Raw genomic sequence first — 24,285 nt, forward strand, 5'->3', positions numbered from 1 at the left:
TAGAGCGGATGCCTTCCCTGTGGCTAGACTCTGGGGCTGCAGCATTGTTGCAGTGGCACTGGGCGGGCCAGATGGGGCCGGCGACGTCTCTGTCTCCTGCGGAAGCAGCTGCCTTCAGAGACCAGGCTGCTCCAGGATCCCGGCCTGTTTGGACAGCTCTGCCACCTTCTCCTCCGCTTGCTCTGGGCTGTAGCGCCCTCTGACACATGGTTCCCTGAGGCAGCTGGCGTGTGGCGTGCTTCGCAGTGTGGACGGAGGTCAGACTGGCCCAGCCAGCCTCCCCCATGCTTTGGCTCTGTGAACAGGCACGGAGTCTCTGCACAGCCTCTGCCAGAGACGCTCACAACTTGAATTGGAAAGCAAGATGAAGAGCCTGTGTTCAAATCATGGTTCTGCCTTCATCCATCTCATCATCAAGCGTTGGTGTCCTGGACTCTGTGTCCTAAACTCTGAGCCTGTCGTGGTGACCACATGGGACAGGCCTTCTGCCCTCGTAGAGCTTAGCTCTTAGTGCAGTCTACCTTCTCACCTGTCAGAGTCTGTTTTACCCTTAAAACAGAAGACAAAATGACCTATGACACTCCCACTCGGCCCAGTTGTTGGGAAGGTGACATAAGATAACCTTTGTGGTCCTGCCTCACAGTTTTGTTGGTTCGTTTCATTTTATTTCTTAGTGATTCCCTGGCGGGTCCACTTGGGTTATAGTCCTTCCTTCAGAGTTTGTTCTGTGTCAGTTAAGCACAAGATCAGGAGAGCTTCCCTCACCCCTAGGAGCCCTGGAGGTTCATATCCCAGCCAGCAGAGGAGAGGGCACGGTCAGACCAGGAAGCCAGATTCCACCAGAGACACTGAGCCCCCTGGAGGACTGAGCCCACCTGGCTGCCGGGCCTGAGGTTGGGAGACATTGTCTGTAAGCACGCTGAGAAGGGCACGGCTCAGCAGGTTCCCAGCCATGTGACCTTGGGCAGGCCACTTGCTGTCACTGAACCTCTGCATCTTCAGGGCGGTTAGGGAGGCTGAGCTCTGTCCAGCCAGGGTTATAAGAGACACTGTCCTGAAACTGTGGGTCAGCTGTTGCTGTTTACTCCAAAACAGATCCAAGGGCTTTCTGGTCACCCTGAGGGGAGACTCCCACCCAAGTGGATGGAGTTTTGTAGCAAGGAAATACTATAGGAGTGCTTAGAATGGAGAAGACATGGTCATGGTTTTCAGTGATTTGAAGGGCTGAAGCGTGGAGGAGTGACTAAGCTCGTTTGATCTGGTTCCAAAGGACAGGGCTAGGAAGTGTGTCGGTGACTGGGCTGGCTGCTTTTACGTGGGTGCTCTCCTTTAATAACCCCCGCAGCATTAGAGGGGTTCAGCAAAACCACACGGCATCACGCCACTTGTCAGGGACAGAGCTGGGATTTGAGCCCTGGTTTCCATTGCCTGATAGGAAGGAGGTGGGTTTCAGTTCAGCGTGAGATGCATTGGTTGTTAAGTGTTAGAACTGTCTAGTAGTGGAATAGGCTTTCTGGAAGCATATGAGCTCCTTAGAATAATCAGGTTGAATCCGGGCTCTGTAGAGGTTGCTGAAGAGAGGTTTTCTGCCTTGAGGCTGCCCTCGACTTCCTAGTTCCTGAGAAAATGGAGGTTGAGGGCTTATCTGGAAGTATCTGTTCTAGATAAGGGCCTGGTACTTACTCATGAGAATTTCACACGGCCTGGGACTTGGACTTCAAGTGTGGGGAAAACATTTTCCCATTTCCTAATTGTTGTGACATCTGAGTGGATGGCCAATGGATGATCGCTGGAATGACCGTGGGGCTAGGTTGAACCAAGCATTATGTTTTTCTTTTGGATTGAGAAAACGAAGACAAAACCCCAATAATTTTTTTTAATATACCCAAGTCATCTTCCTTCTTTAAATAATACTGATCTGGACTACTTATCCTCCAGCCACAGTGGTCAAATGTTATAAGACTCAGTAATAGCTATTTTTAAGGTAGAATTAATTTCTTACCTTTTTTTTTTCTTATTTATAAAGATACCTATTTAGGAAGCTTGGAAAATACAGAAGTATAAAGAATACCATAAAAATTACCTGTAATTATTCATAATACCCAGAGATAACCCACCCCACCTGGAGATAACTACCATTAACATTTTGATAGATTTCCTTGTAAAGTTTCTAAAAATTTGTAATTAAAATTAAAAATGTTTAATAATAATGTATTTACAATTTATATTTCTGTAGGTTTTCTTCTGATTCTAAAATTAATCCATGTACAGTGTTAAAGGTTCAGATTACCTAAATACAAAAAACTGTCCATAATTTCACTCTCCAGGGATAGCTGCTGTTAACAGTTTGGCATCTATTCCATTTTGATGTTATTTGATTTCTTTAATTCATTTGTGTCCAACTCAGTACTTAAAGTTGCCAGGGTTCACTTGGTACTTGGAGGTTTCGGTGTTTAGGCTTAGAGCCAGGCTGTCTTTGAATGCTGGCGTATCTGCAAGACCTTGGGTGAGTTACTATCCTCCTCCAGCCCTTAAGTTCCTCATCTGTTAAATGGGGCTCATATACATTAGGGCTGTTCATCCACATAACCCTTACTGCTGCTACTAGTAATTATTATTATTGCCATTGTCTTTGCTGAGACACCTCAGCTGTGGCACCCGTTCAGTTTGGGTTCAGTGGGTACCCTGGTCCTAGGGGTTGTGAGGAGATGTGGATTCAGCGTGGACTGGTGTTTAGTGCCCTTCTGGGAATCACCGAGTATTGAATTCCACAGGGTACCTGGCATCAGGCCGGGGAGTCTGGTGGAGGGGTGGTGGTGGTAGGTATTTCTGGATGATCTTCAAGGAGTTATAAAATTTTGTGTTTTCTAAATTTTCTCCAAGAAACATGTCCTACTTTTTTAAATGGGAGGAAAACCTCTAGTAAAAGCTATTTAATAAATAGCCTTCAGTCTCTCCCAGCGTCAGGGTCTTTTCCAGTGAATCAGCTCATCACATCAGGTGGCCAGGCATTGGAGCTTCAGCTTCTGCAGCTGACCTTCCAACTATTCAAGGTTGATTTCCTTTAGGATTGACTAGCTTGATCTCTTGTCCAAGGGACTCTCCTAAGAGTCTTCTCCAGCACCACAATTCGAAAGCATCAGTTCTTCAGCACTCAGTCTTCTTCATGGTCTAACTCTCACATCTGTACATGACTGCTACCCCAATAAAAACTTCAAAAGAGAAAGCTGGGTTCGAAGGTGAATCCTTGGCTTGACAGCACACAGCTAGTAAATGGTGGAGCTGGGCCTTTGAGCTGTATCTAAGTTCTTTTCACTGGGTAAATAAACCGCAGGTCTTAATTCAGCCTCCTTGGCCCTCCTGGGTGTCTGGCCTGACCCTCCACCACTGCCTGCTTTGTCTTTTACTTCGCACCATTTTGGGTGATTTCTAGCTCCTGCTCGCTTCGCTTGACGATTCTGTATCATCTTACATGCTAACTGTCCTCTGAGTGCCTTGCAAACCCTCCACGGCCCTGCTCAGTGGAGGCTTGCCCAGGAGAGTTCATTGTTCCCTCTGCTGTACTCCTGCCCCTCGTGTGTGTTTCCTTCTTCCTGCAGGTCACAGTGGGTGCACTGACATGCTGATTGTGGCCAGACTATGTAAGTGTAGGGACTGTCTTACTCTTCTTGGTATCCGTGTCCTGCTGACTGGCACAGGATAGATGCTCAAGTGTGAAAATACAAATGTGCTCATGGGACGTAAGTAGGTTACATGATAAGCCACTGTCAACCTGCTTTGGCCCCCTTGAGTGCATTATCTACGTGGCAGCCACAGTGACTTTTTATTTTTTTAAGGCAGTTATAATCCTGCTTCGATGGCTTCCCATTACTTTTAGGATCAAGTTAAATGTTTAACATGTCCTACTGTAAAGTTCATACATACTTATAAGAAGAGACCAAGGCCTGACTGCTTGATCAATAAAGGTGCAGTGAATCCCTTTCATATTCAGACAGTTTGTTACTTAGATACAGAATGAGAAGAAGAACAAGCTGAAGGTGCCAGCTCCCTGGGCTCTAGTTGCATACGCTGAAAAGGGCCACACACCGGAACACAAGGAGCTGAGGACTGAACCGAGAGCCGTGGCGGCCTGGCACCACTGAACGGGTCTGTATTCTGCAGTTCTAGTCTAAAGAGTCCAGGGCAGAAAGCTCCATACCTCAGCAGGTCCCTGGGAGGCGAGGAGAAACTGTCTCATGACTGCCTCCCAGGGAGGTAAGGAGTCAAGTGGGAGATGACTTCAGAGCTCCTTTAGAAGCCTTCTGCCCTCTGGTGTTCCGAGATGTTTCACCAGGTATTCCACCAAGATGAAGAGAGGCTTTAGTCAGGGTTGCTGGGGGCCTTTCCTCATGGATCTGCAAGGTCCTTTTCGGTGCCTGGCTCTACTTTACCTCTTAGCTCTATCTTCTGCCCTCTCCACTGCCCTTTGCTCCAGCCAAGCTGGCTTTCTCTTTCTTTTTTCAACTACCAAGTGCTTTCCTGCCAAGGGGAATTTGCACCTGCTGCTCTCTCTGCCTGCTAGGTTCCCTGAATTCCTTCTCCTAAACCACACTTTATTTGCTTGACTAGTTCCTAGTCATGTTTCAGTTCTCAGATGAAAGATCACTTTCTTGGAAAAAGCCTTTCCCCCGCCTGGATTGGGCTCTCCAGCTTAATGCTGTAGCTGCCTCACCTTTCTTTCACAGCACTTACGTCATTGCTTCCATGGTCTCATGAGTGATATCTGACTTGATATCTGTCTTCTCCACCAAACTGTGAGCTCACCTGTGGGAGGGACTGTGTCTTGTCTTGCTTATCTTATTAATTCAAGCACCATAGCACAGAGTCTTGTGTTTGTGCTTAGTCGCTTCAGTCGTGTCTGACTCTTTGCAACGCCATGGACTATAGCCCACCAGGCTCCTCTGTCTGTGGGGATTCTCCAGGCAAGAAGACTGGAGTGGGTTGCCATGCCCTTCTTCAGGGGATCTTCCCAACCCAGGGATCAAACCCGGGTCTCCGGCATTGCAGGCATCTCCTTCACTGTTTGAGCCACTAGGGAAGCCCAGCACAAAGTCTGAGGCTGGATAAATATGTGTTTAATGAATTAGGACTACTGCAGTTTTAATTAGGGAGAGGTAGTATGGTGGAAAAAGTTTTGACTTGCAAATTAAGTGACTTGAGTTCTGCTTCAAACTGCTGGATGTGTGTGTTTGTTTTGCTGTGTCACGCAGTGCGTAGGATCTTAATTCCCCAATCAGGGATCAAACTTGGACCTCCTACATTAGAAGTAGAAGTCTGAACTACTGGACTGCCAGGGAAACCCCCAGACTGCTATTAACTAGGTATGTGTGACCTGAGACACTCTTCATCTGCCAGGTGAATAAAAGATACTTGGTGGTCTGGGGTCACCTTGGGTTCTGATAATCTGCTTCCAGATGGACCATTTATTAGCCTAGTTCTAGAGGGAAGGGACCTAAAATGAAAATCCAGCTGCCTACTTGACCTCTCCACTTGGGGGTCAGACAGGCAGACTCCCAGGCTCACCCCAAACCAGCCCTTCCTGTTACCTTCCCGATTTCAGTGTATAGCAGCTCCATTTTTCCAGTTACTCAGGCCCAAAACCTCAGTGGCATTCTTGACCTACCTCTCATGCTTTCTTGGCCAGTTTGTGAGCACAGCCTGTCGGTAGAACGCCGCCTCACGCAGCTCTTCCTAACTATCCTCCTTTGAGTTGCACCTCTCCCCACTTCCCTGGTTCACTCTCCCGTTGCTCTGCTCCCTTCTCTCTGGTGACGCTTACTAATGTCTGACTGAGATTGTGCTTGTTTCTCTGTCTCTACTTGACTGTCTCCCCTCCCCCCTTAACCTCCCGGAATGTCAGTCCCAAGAGGGCAGGGAGCACTGAAACATTTTATTCAGGGTTGTATCCTCAGTGCCCGGAACAGTGCCTGGCACCCATAATCACTCTAACCAGTTGATAGATGGGCAGAGTGAGTAAACAGATGGTAAAGTTTGGTGGTAGGAGGGGGGGAGACAGGGAGGATGACAGTGAAGATAGATGTTTTTCACCAGAGTCAACCCTGCTTATCATTTCTCAGATTTCTGGCTGCTGCTGAGATAATAGGGGTAATATTAAAACCTAGCCTTTTCCTCCTCCTTGTATCTTACTTCTTCAGTGTCCTCCAAAGACACTTTTGTTCTGGGAAAGTTGCATGATAGGGGGCACCAAAGTGTACACATGGAATTGAAGGGATCAACCTGAGGTTACAAGTTTTAAATTTTTTAAAGTAAGGACACCAAAACAACAGCAAACCGAACCAAAAAGCCCATCAAATCACCCTCTACTGTCACCATTATTTCCTTAAAGGACCTTTTTAACATCAAAGATATAGGAAGGCTCAACAAGGGATGTGTTTTAAGTGTAATAAATTTGACTGAAAAAATAAAAAACTTGTTACGTCGTCTTTATTTATCCCATTTTCCCGGTGGATATTTGTGTGTGGACAGGCACCTACCTAGTAGGTGGGCTGAGGTGGGGGCCGCTGGTGCAGGAGGTAGAACGCTGCAGAGGATCTAGGAATGCAGATGCCCGCGGTGGCGGTCCCTCGTTGTTTGGCTTTGATGTTTGTAAGTAACATTTTAAAAATTTGAGTTACACTTGACATACAACTTTCCAATAGTTTCATATATACAACATGATTATAGATATGTATGTATTGCAAAATGATGACCACAGTAAGTCTCGTTAACATCCATCAGCATGCGTTACGTAACTTGATATTTTTAATTGAAAGGAGTCCCCAACCTCAGGGATCTAATGCCTAATGATCTGAGGTGGAACTGATGTAATAATAATAGAAATAAAGTTCACAATAAATGTAATGCATTTGAGTCATCCCTAAACTATCCTGTAGAAACATTGTCTTCCATGAACCAGTCTCTGGTGCCAAAAAGGCTGCGTTAAGGAAGTACTTTCAAACTGCCTGTATTGACCTGTTACTGGATCATGAAATTAATGGGGTGCAAGTTACTTTCAAAAAAATAATACAGAAAGCTAAATGGAAAAAGCCTGACCCAGAAGGCCACCTATTGTATGATTTCGTTTATAATAAATAGCTGCGATAGACAAATCCATAGAAACAGCAGATCAGTAACTGCCAGCTGCTGGGACAGGGAGGGTGGAGAGGAGGAGCAGCCGCTCGCTTCGGGTGGTGGAGAAGTCCTGGAACGAGACCGTGGTGATGGCTGCACACTGACTTGTACATTTAACAGTTACAGTGGTAAATTTTATGTGCGCCTGTGTATTTTACCACACTGAAAATAATTAGAGAATAAAAACTGTCAGTATACATTGCATATGTCAGGTGTGACACTTTTGAGTTACATGCGCTGTCAAGTACCTGCTGCTGGATCACACCATAAAGTGTATTTTGTGCCTGTGTGTCTTCAGTCAAAACTGAAAAGTCCTCTCTGCAAAGGGTCCTTTCAGCCCAGAACATCTTGTGGCCAATATTTGGATGTTGCTAGGATACTACAACGGACTTTGAATGACTTCTTCCTTCCCTGATGACTCTCCACAAACGGCATTCGATTTGGGGCAAATCACTCATTCTCTGTTTGACTTTTGCATCTGTAGCCAGTGTTTTTGATTTAAAACCAAACATGATCTTGTTTGAGCCTCAAGGAGGTCTCAGCATCCTTTTCGCTTCGCCGTTGTCTTTTCCTAACTTCGCTGACCCCTGTATACAGCAGCTACCCTGACATACTGCCACGCTGTCTGTTTCCACGTCTGTCGCATCCCACCAACTTCTGGTCTTGAGGGAGAGCATTGTGGTGGTCTAGAGTCCAGTGTGGTACAACTAAGCTCCCTTCAGGAGTCTGTAGCAAAGAGCATACAGGTGTGCGGAGACAATGACCCTACCCCACCCCACCCCCAGCAACTGAGGCTGCCAGTTGCCTCCTAGCAACAGCCTGGTATGTTTACCACAAAGAATTTTGTTCACGGACCTTGAAGTTTGGAAACCACTCAGAGACAGTTTTTGGGATCTAGGAACATGTTCATTGTTTGTTAAATGACAGGGATTATTTTCCCTGTTTAATAATTATTTTAAAATAGTTTGACCAGGCAGGGAGCTAGTCATCACTGGAGTGTTCTGAATCTGGCTTGCTTTCTGTGACACTATACTGGGTTGCATTTGATGTGTGCACATGTGCACATCTGTGAACAAAGGGCGAAGGCTGTGGCTGCTCCAGAAAGACCTGAGCCCTGGGGGTTTTCTTCCTTGATGCAGATAAATCTGTTGTGATGTTGCTATGCTTTCCCCTAGGCCTTTGGGGAATTAGTGGGTTTATCTGAGAGTCCGCTTGCTGGGGAGGAGTATTTATAGAATCTCTAAGCTGGAACGCACTCTAGAGAGCATCTAGTCCAGTAGTTCCGAGACCCAGCTGTGTCAGAGTAACCTAGGCTCTTACTGATGCTTAGGTTCTGCCTCTGGTGACTCTGATTGAGCGGTCTGGGAGCCCGTAGGGGCTGGGCACCATGTCTGTGAAATCTCCCAGGTGATTTTGGAGCACCCAGAATAACCTGCTTCTCCCATTTTATAGAAATGGAAAAAAGGCACGGAAAGTCTAGGCTTTTTATCCAAGGGGACGTTGTGACCCAACTCTGAGGCCAGGTCTCTGGATTCCCACCCCTCAAATGTTCCTTCTTGGCCCCCACCGCCTCCTGTCACTGTCCACCAGACCACACACAGGGAAGTGACCCACAGAGTGGGCACTCTGAGCTTGGTACCTTCCCCAAATGTTGGATTTCAGAACTGAGGTTCAAGGACAAAAATATAATGATACTAGGGAACATTGGTTTTTTTTCTACACCGTCTGAAAACAGTATCACCTTGATGGAATTTGGGGAATTATAGGAGAAAATAATTTTCCATCTTAATCCAAACAGTTTTTTATAATGTTCATTGCCTTTATATATTTAGAATTATTTCTTGATGATAGAGTCTCAGATACAGAATTATTGGGTCAAACGTATGGATGAGCCCGTGGGCATCTTATTGACAAACTGCTTTATGAAAAGATTGAATTATCAATCTTTTGCTTACAAGCAGTCTATAAGAGTATTTCTTTGGTTCTGATTTAATTAAAAACTAATGCTATCTACATTCTTTCTCATTATAAGAAGTATTACAAAATGAATCTTTTGTAGAAAACTTGGCAAATACAGAAAAACCAAGAAGGAAATTTAGGCTGTTATATCTAGCACATGGATTTAACTGTACTTGATGCCTTATTTAAAAGATTTTTTTGTCATGACATTTTTTTAATTTAAATTTTATTTTTTTTACTTTACAGTACTGTATTTGTCATGACTTTTTACATGTAAGGAAATATAGAAAACAGTACAAAGGATACCCATATACCTACTGTCCAGAGTCAAAAGTTACCAACATTTTGCCTTATTTGCTTTCTTTACTTCTCCCAAAAGTATCTTTGGTTTCTTTCTCTTTCCACATCAAAATCTAATTTAAAAAAAAAATTGCACTGTACTGACGTGGCCTTTGTAGTCTCTCTTAACCTAGAACAGTCCCTCCTGCCCCCTCACACACACACACACACCCTTTTCCTCTATGACATTGACTTCAGGAGGAGACCAGGCCAGTTTCTTGTAGACTGTCCACACTCTGGATGTAACTGATTATTCTTTTATTCCCTGCATTTGTCTTAAACTGGAAGTCAGGTCCCAAAGCTTTCTTCGGTTCAGTTGAATATTTGTTGGCAGGGACTCTTCCCAGGTGGTGCTGTCTGAGTGGAAGGCACAAACAAGGCGGTCTTGCTATTGCTGACGCTCTTTGGACTCTGGGTTAAGGTGGTGGTAACCAGGTCCCTGTAGTGTGAAGGTACGTTTTTTCCCCCCTTTTCCTTAGTAATGATAAATTCCTGTAAGTTAACTTGCTGAAACCAAGGGTTTGCACATTTTAAAAAACTAGAATGCTTTTGATTGTTGCCCAGATGCTCCTCCCTGATCTTGCTGTGTATGCTATACTACAGTAAACGTGCTTTTCCTTCAGTGATTTGTCTCGTCCATTTTTTCCCCCTGATTACAAAAAGAGCTCACATGTGTAGCATTTGGAAATACTTAGCCTAGAACATAAAAGTGCCCATAATTCTAATCTCTGCAGATAATTGCTGTGAACAATCTAAGCAGATCTTACCAGTTTTTTTTTTCTGAGCATATTTACATTTGTTAATTACTATTATTATACAGAAATGGGCCCATACGATAGTACTATTTTGCCAATTATTTTCACCTAATGTCATGGAATTTTTTTTCCTGCCAATAAAAGTAGATCTACTTCCTTTTTAAAATTATGGTAAAATACGTATAAAACTTGACATTTTATAACATTTTCAAGTGTCCAGTGGCATTAACTACATTCACAATGTTGTAAGACCACCACCATTACCTTGTTCCTTTTAAACAGCTGTAGAATGGCTTTCCTTCATGGGTAGACCAGAATTTATTCAACCAGTGCCCTATTTTTGTACAATTAGGTTGTTCTTTTAGAAACAGTGATGTAGAGAATGTTCCTGCCAGTCTCTGTGTTCTTTCAAATGAGTGTTTTTATGAGATAGCTTCCTGGAAGAAGAAGAAAAGTTAGTCATAAGATAGAGACATTTCACATTTTAATAGGTAGCGCCTAATTGTCTTTCAGAAATGTTCAGCCTGTTTACAATCTAACCAAAAGCATCTGAGACTGGTAAATTATTAATTTGTCTTGTTAGCTGTTTGCTGTTACAAGATTAACTGAACTTGCTCTGTATTCAACCTTGTTCAATAAGGAAGAACTGGTTGGTAAAGTAAAAAAAAAAATCCTTTGGTTTAATTAACCGATGTTTATGTAACACCTCCTGTGTGTCAGACCTGGTGTTCAGTCATATGGGGAATTTTATTATGAAGACACAGAGACAGTCTCTCCCTTAGTGGATCTTACAGAGTAGTGGAGACAGATAGCATCTCACAAATGAATGTTAGAAAGTAGTAAATGGGCATATATGAGAGGAGACTGCTTGGATTGAGAGTTCAAGAAGTTTTCCTAAGAAAGTGAAGTTAGTTTGGAACTTGAAGGATGAATGGAAATTACCTACATGAAGTGCAGATTGGGAAGGGATGGACAGAGCTTTCTAAGCAGAAGAAACAGCATGTGCAAAGGCCCAGTGGCAGAGCCCTTTGGGGTGTGTACTGGGTAAGGAAGTTCAGTGTGTCTAGTGTCCTGGAGGAAAGCAAATTCTGAGTTACTCAGAGACCAAATAGATGAGGTCTCACTGCCAGGACCCCATAAGTAGAAGGGATTTCAGAAGGATGGGAGACTTTCCAAGGCAAATTCTAACAAATTGCAAGTTGTCTGAAGGAGAGACAGAAGAGATGTACCTATAGACCTCAGCTTAGATTTTCAGAATGTCTTGGCCAGAGTTGGAAGGAGGGCAAATAACTAAGGAGAAATACTAAGACAGCCGAAATACCAAGACAGACAGAAGAGGGTCAGGAATGTCAAAGGTCCACATGAACTAAGGCTTCTGAAAAATGCTGATCAACCAAAAGCAGTGTTTGCAGTAAGCAAAATAAAAGGCATGCCTCTTCCGCCAGAATCCAGAAAAGGAGCACAACCTTATCTAATTTTGTGTCTGTCTCCTCCATGAAGGAAAAGAATACAGTGAGCACATATTCTATGAACACACTTTGTGCCAAGCACTTAGATTGTTTCATTTGAAGTTAATGCCAACATTTATCTCCCATTTTCTCTATGGGGAAGCTAAAGCTTGGTGAGGCTAAGTAACTTACCCAGGGCCACAGCAGTTTGGTGGTGCTGGATTGGGTGGTCTGACTATAGGTCTTGTATCTGAACCATCACACCAGGCTGCCTTCAAATGGGAAAGGATGGGCTCTGTGGGGCAAGAGGGCAGCAGAATCCAGGGGAATTGGCTCATCTTGAAAGAGGCCCGTGCTTGCATCCTGGATTCACTGCTTTCACGTGTCGGACTTGTGACTTAACCTCTTTGACCTTCAGTTTCCACATCTGTAAGGTGGGAATAACAATCATCTCACACAAAATCAGACACAGAAAATGCCTGGTGGCATAGAGCAGGTACCAAATAAGTAATGACTGGGTTTGGTTTTTTTTTTCCCCCATCAATTTTGATATTTATTTTTTATTTACTTGGCTGTGTTGAGTCTTTAATGCTGCACGTGGGATCTTTGATCATCCTTGTGGCAAGGGAGATCTCATTCCCTGACCAAGGATCAAACCCAGGTCTCCTTCATTGGGAGCTGGGAGTCTTAGCCACTGGACCTCCAGGAATGTCCCTATTCTTATTTTTATTCTAAGATCACCCATAGCCTAGTGTTCATTTTACATGTGAGATATACGTGGTCTGTGAATGAATGATACGTGGTGTCTTTGCCCTTGAGGTCAGCCTCTTCAGAGTTACACGTGCCACTTCATGCACTCCAAACCTCTCAGCTCAGCTCTGAAGCAGGGAGTACGGCTGAGGTTTCACCCTTTGAAAAGCTGAGGCCTGGAGGAATAGAGTGAATTGCTTACAGTCTTACAGCCAAGCTAATAACATCCTTTTACTTTTTTGTTGCAGTTAGTAGATCAGTAAAACAGTGAGTGCAAGTGTTGATTTCTGTAGGACAATTGACAGGTCAGTCCGGCTGTCCCTAACCGTGAAACATAAGTGATGGCTTAGTGACATTTCAGTCAGGTGGTTATTATTATTGTGGGTTGAAGACCTGGGGACTGTCACTAAATAGGTTGGCCTGACCAAATGTCCACCCTGGGGAGCCTGCCCTGGAATGGGTCGCATTTGCGCTGAGACTTGAATGAACAGCCTGAGAGTTGGGCCTACTGTGTGTGTGGCTGACGTCCACTGGGAAGGCCAGCCTATCAGACCTGGGGCGACTGACCCGAACTCCTGTAGACCACAAGGGGCTAGAGGTGGATAGAAACCGGTGCTGAAATTAAGTCAAGGTTAAGATATATTTATAACACACCATGAAATTAAAAGACGCTTACTCCTTGGAAGAAAAGTTATGACCAACCTAGATAGCATATTGAAAAGCAGAGACATTACTTTGCCAACAAGGGTCCATCTAGTCAAGGCTATGGTTTTTCCAGTGGTCATGTATGGATGTGAGAGTTGGACTGTGAAGAAGGCTGAGCGCCGAAGAACTGATGCTTTTGAACTGCGGTGTTGGAGAAGACTCTTGAGAGTCCCTTGGACTGCAAGGAGATCCAACCAGTCCATTCTGAAGGAGATCAGCCCTGGGATTTCTTTGGAGGAATGACGCTGAAGCTGAAACTCCAGTACTTTGGCCACCTCATGCAAAGAGTTGACTCATTGGATAAGACTCTGATGCTGGGAGGAATTGGGGGCAGGAGGAGAAAGGGACGACAGAGGATGAGATGGCTGGATGGCATCACTGACTCAATGGACATGAGTCTGAGTGAACTCCGGGAGTTGGTGATGGACAGGGAGGCCTGGCGTGCTGTGATTCATGGGGTCGCAAAGAGTCGGACACGACTGAGCGACTGAACTGAACTGAACTGATAACACACCAAACAGGAATCTGGGTTATTGTGACAAGGGGCACAAAACTTGTGACCTTACTGTAAACAAACACCCAACACGTGTCCCCCTGTACCGCCACGTGGCTGCTGGCAGGACCTGTGGAACAAGGCTCAGTTTCGCTTAGAAAGCTACAGTGATTGGTTGCGGTGGGGGGGTTTGCCGCCTAGAGCCTGTCCGGTCCATGCATGCGTGGGCCATGAGAGGTTAAAGGCTTGAACCTCCCTTTTCAAGGAAAAGAAGAAAAATAGATTCCAACTATATGGTATTCTGGAAAAGGCAAAACTATGGAGGCAATTAAAAGGTCAGTGGTTGCTAGGAATTTGGGGGCAGAAGGGAGATGGATGTACAGTACAAAAGTTTTTATGAGCTGTGAAAATACTTTGTATGACAACATAGGGGTGGCTGTAAATACTTTGTATGACAAAGTAGCAGCAGCAGTAATGGCAGATGGATGTCCTCATATTTTTGTCCAGACACACAGAATGTACACCACTGTTCACTTCATTAAAGTGGACCCTCAGATGAACTGGGGACTTGATGCGTTGCACAGTTCATCCTTGGTTAAAAAGGAAAAAAACTTAAAATGACTTAGGATAGACGATTTGTCAAAACCTTTGTTTCACTGTTATATATGTATATGTATTATACGTTTTTGTGTATTTGTTGGACGGTGATATAAAATGTACTTTTTAGATCAAAAAAGTTTGCAGGCTACTGTAGTTAAATTGTACTGGCGGATAAAGGCACAGATTAACCTCAAGGAAAAAAAAGATCAAGGTAGAGCTCTGCACAGCTTTGCTGGCTGTCCAGTGGTTAAGACTCCATGCTTCCCCTGCAGGGGACATGGTTCGCTCCATGGTCAGGGGACCAAGATCCCACAGGATGTACTGCCCCCTCCCCAAAAAAGCCCTTTGATTGGCGCGTTCTTCACCCAATAGAAGAAGGGCGGGCAGTAGAGTCCCTGGTGGATTTTGAGCTGGAGGGCAGGTGGGCCTGAGGTCTGCATTGGGAGGCCGGCCGCTCCTGCTGTGCTGGGTGGGGGGTGTGCTGTTTCCTAACAGGGTCTGCTCTCCTCACTGGGTGACCTGCACAGGGAGCGGCCGCTACGCACTCGTAGGGGTTCAGATACTGAGGTCAGCAGGGTTTGATGTCAGGGGCGGTGGCCTGAGCTTTGCCTCTTTGCTTGCCCAGGGTGTGAGCTGCTAGACCCGGGGCTCCACTGTTCTTTCCCCGCTGTCCCTTCATTGGATTCATTGATTCTTCCTTGGTCATAGTGCACTCTGTGAAGTTTGTCATCCAGTTTAAAATGAACTAACACAGACCTGACAATTTAACAATCATTCATCTGCTGCTGCATTAATAAGTTGTTTCTCCCAAACTTGGAGGATTCAAACAACAGTAAACATTTCTCGCTCCTAGTTCCCTTGGGCCAGGAATTTGGGAGCATCTTGCCTGGATTGTTCTGGCTCTGACTCACTCAATAAATTGCGGTCCAGATTGCTGGCCAGGCCCCTGGTTATCTGTGGCTTGTGCTTTGGCTGGAGCTCTTCACCTGCTTACAGATGGCGTGCTTACCTGCCTGGCAAGGTCATGCTGGGTTTTGGCAGGTGGTCTAGTTCCTCTCTAGGCGGGCCTCTCTCAGGACTGCCTAGATGTTTTCACTGCAGTGGTGTCTTGCCCTAGAGCAATCAGAGAGAGCCGGGCGGAAGTTATCCTTTTGTGGCCAGGTCTCAGGCCCCGTAGCAGCATTGTGCCGCGTTCTGGCCAGCTGTAAGTCTGCTGCACGTGCCAGGGGAGCAGGGTTAGCCACCGCCATCTCAGGGAGGGAGGAGCCATCCGAAGCTCATGTGCAGATTTTCCTCACTAATTTTTCCATCAGTTCAGCTGTTATTCAATCTCTAATGTGCCAAGTAGTCCAGATAGAGATAAATAAGACAAAGTCCCCCGGACTTAGAGAGCAGGTAGGACAGCAGGGACTATTTGGGTGGTGCTTTAGAGCTCAGTGAGAGCCTCCACACACGTTCCCGTTCTGCCTTGCCAGTGGCAGCTGTGTGATCACTACAGCTGCTTTGCCCTCGTGGCCCATCTCTTCTGGCCCTCAGATGATGGAGGGTTTTCTCAGGTGGATAGAACTTGACTTTGTGACTATAAATAGCCATTGTGACTATAAATCTCTTGCACTTTCTCCTACCACAGGCTGTGTTCCTGGTGGCTGCTGTATCATTCTGTGCTCAGGCGAGGAAGCTGAGGCTGCACTCACCGAACAGCTCTTGACTCTATAATTCCTTGCTTTTTTCACCATTCTGCGCCGTCCTTTGGGGTGCAGCACCTTAAATACTCTGCTGACAGTCACTGTTGTCTTCTTGCAGAAAGCCCTGGGTGCACGGCAGTACCATGTGGCCTCAGTCCTGTGCCAACGGGCCAAGGTGGCCATGAGCCACTTTGAACCCAATGAGTACATCCGCTATGACCTGCTCGAGAAGAACATTAACATTGTCCGCAAACGGTAAGGCTGCAGGGCGAGCGGTGGAGACCGTTAGAGGGCTTGGTGTTTCTGGTGTTTCTTGCCCCTCTCAGACAGTGTGGGAGGTGCTTGGCGGAGGAGGATGGTGGCAGGATCTAGGCGTTGAGGGCATAGCGGTCCCTGCTGCGGAAGGGTGTTCTGGATCACTGGTGGGCCTTCCACCCTCTCTGCCAAGGAGAAGCCTGGAGATGTGGGCCCTAGAGAAGATCTCAGGCCCTCTTTGGTGCTGTGGCCTGAACGTCCCAGCTACCCTTTCCAAGACAGACAACTGGCTCTGGGCCATTCCTCTGGGGTCTGCCAGGTCCAGGGACTTCAGAATTACTATATTTCCTCTTTGGTCCATCAGCTCGGGGGAGAGCTCAACCTTGAGACTCAGAAGGAAGCTCAGATGGGCACTTGAGCATCCCTTTTTTCTGGACCTCTCTTTGCCCATGTAGTGAAGTGGCAGCTGTCTTGCTCTGCTGTCCTGAGTGCCAGGTTCTGGGCTGGATGCCGGCTCAGGAGGGGAGATGGATGAGATCCCACAAGAGGAGGGATGGGGGCTGGTCCTGCATGGCAAGCAGCACTACTCCTGGAGCTTGAACCCCTGCAGACAGAGCTGCGTGCCCGCCTGGCAGGTGGCATGGCCCTGGCAGCACGAGGGAGCCAACAGGAGCGCACACAGAATTCCCACTCAGGGCCGGCGAGCGGGCTTAGGTGGACGGGGCCACACGGTGAGGGAGCGACTGGACCTCACCCAGTGCTCTGGCCACTGTGCCGCACGTGCTCCCCGTTGGCACTTGCTTCCGCCTTACTGGCGTCCTCACCTCCGTTTTAAGGGTCAGGGACTATCTTAGTCTTTATCTCCAGCAGCCTCCAGCATAGCATCGTCTAATTACAGTAAGGACCTATTCATGTCCATCAAGGGTGTTCATCTGATACAGGTGGCATGAACTTAACTAGTCAAAATGTGGCTCGTGGATCAGCAGCGTCGGTACCAGCAAGCAGGCCTGGGGGCTTGTTAGACATAGAGAACCTCAGGCCCCGCCCCAGACCCACTGAGTGAGAATCTGCGGTTTTCATAGGAGCCCCAGGTGACTGAGTGGACATCAGACTGTGAGGAGTGCTGGCCACTTTCCCGGTTGGTTCTGATGTGCAGCCAGGGTTGAAACCACTGTCCTCATCACTCTGCAACCTTGTACAAATACTGTTTCCCCAGAAAACGCTATTTTATTTATTCTTAGAGCTCTCAGATCACAGCTCAGTGGAAAAAGAATGGATTTTCCTTTAGTCTGCAAAAACACCTCCCCCTGCTTGGGAGAAGTAACACAGAAGCTTGCTTTCACATACCTTGACAAAAGAGTCTTTACCATTTTGTCTTTGCTTCAAAAAGTTAATCAAAAAACTTTGATTTAAATTTTGGTTTTAAAATTTTTTTGTTTTGGTTTAAATTTTTGTTTAAATTTTTTTGGTTTTAATTTTTATCAGCGAAATTAACTCTCCCCTTAAAATTTTTCCTTTGCCTTTTTATTCCAACCCTGCACCAACCAGAAAAGTCCAATCAATAACTCTGGGCATTTTCCAGATTAGTATAGATTAGGGATGTTCCATTTTCATTCTTGTCATAGAGAAGTGGTTCTCATTGAGGGTGGGGGTGAGGGGTTGATTTTTGTCTCCCAGGGAAATATAGCAATGTCCGGAGACGTTGTACGTTGTCCTAACCCAGGGTGGGATGGTGGTTGACTGTTATCTAGTGGATAGAGGCCAAGAATACGGTCAGATACCCTGCAGTATGGAAGACAGCCCCTGTAATAAAGAATCATCTGGCCCAAACTGTCAGTGGTGGCACAGTGGAGAGACCCTTCCATAGAAAAAAGAAGGCTAAAGTGGAGCCATTCTAGAAAGATGCTAAAGGATTAGGATAGATGTGAGGGTGTTTTAGAGGGCCAGGGGGCCTGCCTGGGGACGACTCCACCCCATGACAGAGGAGCCTGATTCTGTTCCTGGGAACCGAGTCTCTGTCGTTCAGTGAAGCTGGGCGACAGATGGACTTTGAGGATCCATTTTGCTGTCCTCACTTAATCCCCACAGAAATGTGGTGATGAACTCGTCCTTAGCTTTTTTATACAGCTTCAGGCATTTGCTGTCAAGGTCTTTGGTTTGAAAGCCCGTGTGCTATTTTTCATCGCCCCTGGGACGCAGGAAGAGGGGCCCTGCTCCGCGCAGTGAGTCACTGCCTCCTCACCAGCCAGGGAGACGCTCCACTAAAGGGGGCAGGCTGTACTCCAGGCCAGGCCTATTTTTACTCAAGTTCTCATGACAGCAGAGCTGAGAGGCTTTCAGAATTGGCGGTTGCTCTGCTGTTGCCCAGAAAACCAGCAGCCTAGGGAGCCCTTGCTCTCAAGGGGTGAAGCCCACTTGGGGGTGAGGGGCTGGAACCCAGGCCAGCAGAAGGGCCTGTCTTTGCTTCCCCGCAGAGTCGTGTTGGTAACAGCAGTAGCAGTGAGGATAGTCGTGGAGCACTGGCTACAAGCCGGGCTGGACCCTGAGTTTCCAGGTGTAATTGAGAAGACAGTGTAAGGCCACGGTGGCTCCTTGCCTTCCAGCTCGGCCCCTCACTACCTCAGGACCAGGGTCAGGGTTCTTCACTTCACTGGGCCTCACCTTGCTCCTCTGTGTTGTGAGAATAAACTGACTTCTGTACATCCAAGTATAGATGCATGTAGACCAGCTCTGCCCTGAGCACTGAAAGCGCCAGGAAGAAACTAGGACAGAAAGCAGATCAGTGGTTGCCGGGGGATGGGGGCAGGAGGGAGGGGTCATAAAGGGGAAAGAGGAGACTTCGGGCTGGTGGGTGTGTGCGTCGTCTCGGCGTGGTGACGATTTCATGGGTACACTCATATGTCAGAATTGATCAGTTGTGCACTTAAATATGTGCAGTCTGTTCCGTACCAGTTATACCTTGGTGAAGCTGTTTAAAAAACGCGTGCTGTATAAGCTCTGTTATCTGTTTCCAGTACCAGCCCTCGACTTTAGAGATGGACTGGTGAGCTCCCTGGCTTATCTGGTTACACAGTGGGTTTAGTAATTGGGTCAGGTCTAAACCCAGAGCCTCTAACTCTGAGTCCAGTTTTGTGTGTGTGTGTGTGGTTCGTTGGGTATGAGTGGAACTCTGCCCTTTTGAGGAGGCCTTGGGTTTGGCTTAAGCTTTGCGAGTGGCGGAAGGCAGAGTGTGAGGTCCAGGCAGATGGGCTATGCTGAGAGGCAGTGGGGGTTGGTGAGAGGTGGCCCCCACAGAGGGAGCTTAGAGTGCAGCGGGGAGGCTGTAACGAGAAGGCAGCTGGACCTCCCCAGGGGCCCTGACGGGAAGGGAGGGGTGGGCCCCACAGGGAAACAAGGTCTAGGAACAGGGTCTCGTGAGGCTGGCATCAGTTTCTGTTCTGAGAGCTGGCAGCCTCACCCGTCTTAGTGGGGTGAGAGCCAGCGGGGCTGATGGGGAAGGCTTTTGTATAATAGGGTGATGAGGCCTCCACCACCTAAGGTGGAGGGTTGTGGGTGCAGGGAGGGGAGGATGGGGTGAGGGCGTCTCTGGGTGGATTCTCTGTGTCCCGGTGGGCCAACTGCATGGGGAAGGTGGCCGTGGCCCAAGAGATGTAGAGGATCCAGGGTGAGACTCCTCCTGCGAACCTGAGCTTTGAACATCACTCCTCTGAGTCTCCATTAACTCTAGGTCATTTTACTAACAACGAGGCTACAGTAAGGATTAAGCCATGAGACATAGATGAAAAAAGTTCTCATCAGATAATAGGATTTTAATACACATGGGAAAGTAAATATCCTTTAGGGAAAAAAGAAAACCCTCCCCCTCTTGTGGTGGTGTTATTCCTCAAGTGATTTTGGACCCAGTGAGTGCCAGGCGCTATGCTGTGTGCTGAGGGTACTGGTTCGTCTCCACCTTGGACGCAGGGTGCCCTCCCTGGCTGCCGTCGAGGTTGCCTTGTACTTGAGAGGGCCTGGCTGTGGGCAGACAGGATCGTGCAGCTGGAACCAGGCAAGCCCCTGCTTCTCCCACCAGGCTGAACCGGCCTCTGACCCTCTCAGAGAAGATCGTGTATGGACACCTGGATGACCCGGCCAACCAGGAGATCGAGCGGGGCAAGACGTACCTGCGGCTGCGGCCTGACCGCGTGGCCATGCAGGACGCCACGGCCCAGATGGCCATGCTGCAGTTCATCAGCAGCGGCCTGCCCAGGGTGGCCGTGCCGTCCACCATCCACTGCGACCATCTGATCGAGGCCCAGCTCGGCGGGGAGAAGGACCTGCGCCGGGCCAAGGTGAGCTGGAGGGCTGCAGAGGCGGGCGGTGGGGGTGACGCGGGGTGGGAGGCACCGCCCCCAGGTCTAAGGGGCTCTGGTTTAGTCTTGTTCTCTTCTGCCTCTAAAAACACTGCTTGCTCTTTGTGAAGATGTTAGAAAATACTGAGAAAACCTAGAGAAAACAAAAATCATCCCCAGTCTTAACCATACTAAAGGTATTCTTCTCAGGTCCTTTTTCTGTAATAAAACAGAGTATGAGGGAAATTGTGCAGGTTCTGATCCTTGTCTCCAGTTGCCCTGGAGAGTCATCACTCGTGTTCTTCCCAGGCCCCTGGGGACCTCGGCAGGGAGGTGGGTCAACAGTGTCGCTGTTGGTAAACTTGAGGCGTCCAAGTTGTGTGCAGTCCCACAGCTGCACGGGGGTGAGGCTAGGGCCAGACCCTTCTCCCAGCTCCCACTGACCAATAACCCCTGTGGGCTTTCTTTGTCTGTGAGTTTTGCTTAATGAGGTGGAAGGGGCTGGCTGCCACACTGAACACCTTGGCTTACCCTCTCTTTCTTAGGAAGCCGAATTCGTGCACCTTCCTCCAGGCTCTGCTGTGGCACCTTTGTGTGTGCCCACTGTTGGCAACATGCGGTCTCTCCCAGCTCTGGGCCTCCACCCTCTCCATCCAGTCATGGAAGTGGGCCCCGCTCCTGGGGGCCGTTGTCAGGAGCTGAGTGCTGGCAGGGCTGCAGCCCGACGGGTGCAGAGCAGAGTGCTCCGGCTCCCAGGGTCGGCGGCTCAGCCAGCCTCTCAGACCCCTGGGAGAGGCGCAGGGCAGCCTGCCCACTCAGGCCCCCCTGCCCACCCGCTCACTCTGTCCTGGCCACACGGCGACTCCCCTCAGCCGGCAGAGTCCAGCTGGCCGGCCGTGGTTCCCATGTAGCAGCAGCCGTGGCACCTGGTAATGTGACGGGGTCCTGCGGTGCTGGGGATTGGGTCCCCAGCTTCAGCCTGAGAGATGCATGACCGCCCACAGGAGAGCCAGCCCCCTCGGAAGTTGGCCCTCTCCTGACTTTTTGGATTAAAACCTACTGGAGATGAGATTCAGAGTCATGGGGTCTCAGAACCCAATTCCTGCTTTACTTCACCCATGTTTATTGAACGTTAATTTTACGCCAGGCACTGTGCTGGGATCCAGTATGAACATGGATCTTGGGAGTCCAGTAGAGAGACAGCAGCTAAGCAGTTAGCAGACTGGTAACTGCCAGTCTGTACGTGTGTTCTCAAGGAAGCCTGTGGGGCCCTGGAAGATACATGTGGAGTCGGGGGGATGTAACATGTTAGCTGAGACCAGGACAGATGAGGAAGCACATTCTGGACAGAGCAGAGTTCCTCAAGGCCTTGAGGCTGGAAGAAAGCTGATGCCTTTGTGGAGCTGGAAGGGGCCTGTGGGCCTGGGGCTCTGAGGTGGGCAGGGCAGGAGCAGGAGGGCCTTGAGGCCTCTGGGCAGGAGCGTGGTCAGACTTCCATGTATCTGTAAAGGTTCCCTCTGGTTGGAGCTCAGAGAGGCAGGTCTCTGTGTCCAGGGTCACAGAGACCACCAGAGAGGCATCTAGGCTGAGTCAGGTGCAGACAGCGGCGCGCTCCGTGCCCACCTGGCTGTCTCCCCCGCCCCCCGCATGGACACAGGAGCAGCTGCGGCCACAGCCGCCCGCCTCCTGCCCTTGGGACCAGTTATATCAGTGACTGATTTGTAAATGAGGAGACCAACGGATTAATTATTAATCAGAAAGAGACTGCTGTGGGGACCCAAGCTCTTTATCCGCCACTCTTTCACTTAGGGGAACCACACGTGCCCTCAGAAGGATGTGTGGTTGGTCTGCAGTTTTTTTTAATTATTATTATTACTTCTAATCTTTATTTATTTGGCTGCACCAGATCTTATATGCAGTATGTGGGATCTAATTCCCTGACCAGGGGTCGAACCCAGGCCCTCTGCATCGGGAGCGTAGAGTCCTAGCCACACTGGACCACTGGGAAAGTCCAGTTGGTCTGAAGTGTAAATGAAGGGGACTGCATGCTTTGAGGGTGTTCCTTGGAGGGCCTAGTGGAGCCCACAGTGAGTCCTTCCTCTGCCTATGGTCCCATCCCTTTTGTCCCTGAGGTCTCACCTGTCCAGGGACATGCTTGGTTGTCCAGTTAAATGTTGGCCTCATATCCATGTGCTGGGATAGCCTTCCCTTCCCCCTGAGGAAGTTGCCTTTGAATTATAGGCATACTGGTTACCGTCTGCTGCCTGTTTGGCTGAAACCTACAGTTGGGAACATGGTCCATCTGACAGTCTTTCATTTGGGGCCCATGAAACATATTACCAAGTGTTGACCACCTAGCACGCGTTAGACAGTGGTCTAGGTGTTCTGAGATGTCGCCTCTGTGAGGGCAGTAGCTTTGTTCCTATTACAGTGTAACGATGGGCTCTGGCTGGACAGGCCTGGATTCGAACTCTGACTTGTCTGTTTAACCCTAGGGTCTTGAGCAAGACCTCTGAGTTTCTGTTTTTGCGTCTGTAAAATGGGGTTTGTTTTGGCGTGGTACCACTTCAGTAGTGGGCATTCAGTAAACGTTAGCCAGAATTACAGGCAAGGCATCCGAGGCTCCAAAGGAGAAACAACACCCAGCATGAGGCGTGGTGGGACCGGGTGGTCCACTCCGTCCCACTGCTTCCCCTCTGATGGTTTCCCTCCCCCCACCATGTCCCAGTTAGTCCTGTGGTGTCTTGCCGCCCCCTCGCTGCTGGCCTTGACCAAGGACTTGAGTGCCAGAAGGACCCTTCTACAGATAAGGAAGCTGAGACCTGAGGGGTGGGGGAGGAAGGGATTTGTTCTGGACCTACTCCCTGGCCATGTGTCACAGAACTGGGCTCCGCCTCAGTTTCCTGGTCTTTCTCCTGGGCCTGCCGGCCGAGACTTGCGGGCCAGCATCCAAGCCTTTTGGGAATTATTTGTAGAAGGCCTCCAGGAGAGGGCCTGCCTTTCCAGTGCCAGCATTTCAGTCATAGGGGAGAGGAGGTGGAGGGAGGGAGGCATGAGCAAACTGTTTCTAATGCCCTGGTTATTGATTTCTCTCAACAGGACATAAACCAGGAAGTGTATAATTTCCTGGCGACTGCAGGTGCCAAGTACGGCGTGGGCTTCTGGAGGCCTGGCTCTGGAATCATTCACCAGGTAAAGCAGGGTCTGGCCAGCCTTTGGGGGTGGGCAGAGGAGCAGGCTGCCCTTTGGACCTGGGCAGCACCTCCCAGTCTGTATGAGCAGGGGCCTCAGCGGGCAGTTAGATGACGTTTTCCTCAACCCTTAGACTCCACTTTCATTTTACAGTTGATTTTCATTGTGTCAAGTTACACATTCTCAGTCTCCATGTGAGAATTTAGAGTAGTCCCTTCTGAGCGGCATTTTCAGGTTGGCGTATTTTGTGCTGTACCTTCTCTGAACGATCGTGCGTATCGCGGTGGTTTTTGCTTTGCTTTTCTCCACGAGCGTCATTCCTTGGCTGGATTGCTAATACTTGGTGCGATAGGCACTCTGCAGATAGTAACTTATGCAGTGCTCGCCGGGACCCGGTGAGTCTGGTGGTTTTATTGTCCGCACCTTACAGGTGAGGAAGCTAAGAAATGGAGATTTAATCTCCTTGCCCAGGGACATCCAGCTGACCAAGTGTGGAGTCAGGCTCCTGCGAGCATCCGGGCAGCCTGGCCCTGGGGTCCGTGCTCTGCCCACTCTGTGCTCTCCTGTCACACCAGGGCTCATCCCCTCTCAGTGCAGGGGGTG

The 24,285-nt window shown here is 48.3% G+C and overlaps 1 protein-coding gene and 1 pseudogene across 1 annotated transcript in view; both read left to right on the forward strand.

The window, feature by feature from the left end:
* ACO2 (aconitase 2) overlaps positions 1–24,285 on the forward strand; it is a 45,803-nt gene that overhangs the window by 8,826 nt on the left and 12,692 nt on the right. Inside the window, exons 2-4 of the mRNA XM_069586111.1 lie at positions 16,023–16,159; positions 20,232–20,490; positions 23,590–23,682. Of these exons, the coding sequence (XP_069442212.1) occupies positions 16,023–16,159; positions 20,232–20,490; positions 23,590–23,682 (489 nt within the window). The remainder of the gene's footprint in view (positions 1–16,022; positions 16,160–20,231; positions 20,491–23,589; positions 23,683–24,285) is intronic.
* On the forward strand, positions 13,563–13,714 carry LOC138438504 (small nucleolar RNA SNORA11; annotated as a pseudogene).

The sequence above is a fragment of the Ovis canadensis genome, chromosome 3, assembly GCF_042477335.2.
Source record: "Ovis canadensis isolate MfBH-ARS-UI-01 breed Bighorn chromosome 3, ARS-UI_OviCan_v2, whole genome shotgun sequence".
Lineage (NCBI taxonomy): Eukaryota > Metazoa > Chordata > Mammalia > Artiodactyla > Bovidae > Ovis > Ovis canadensis.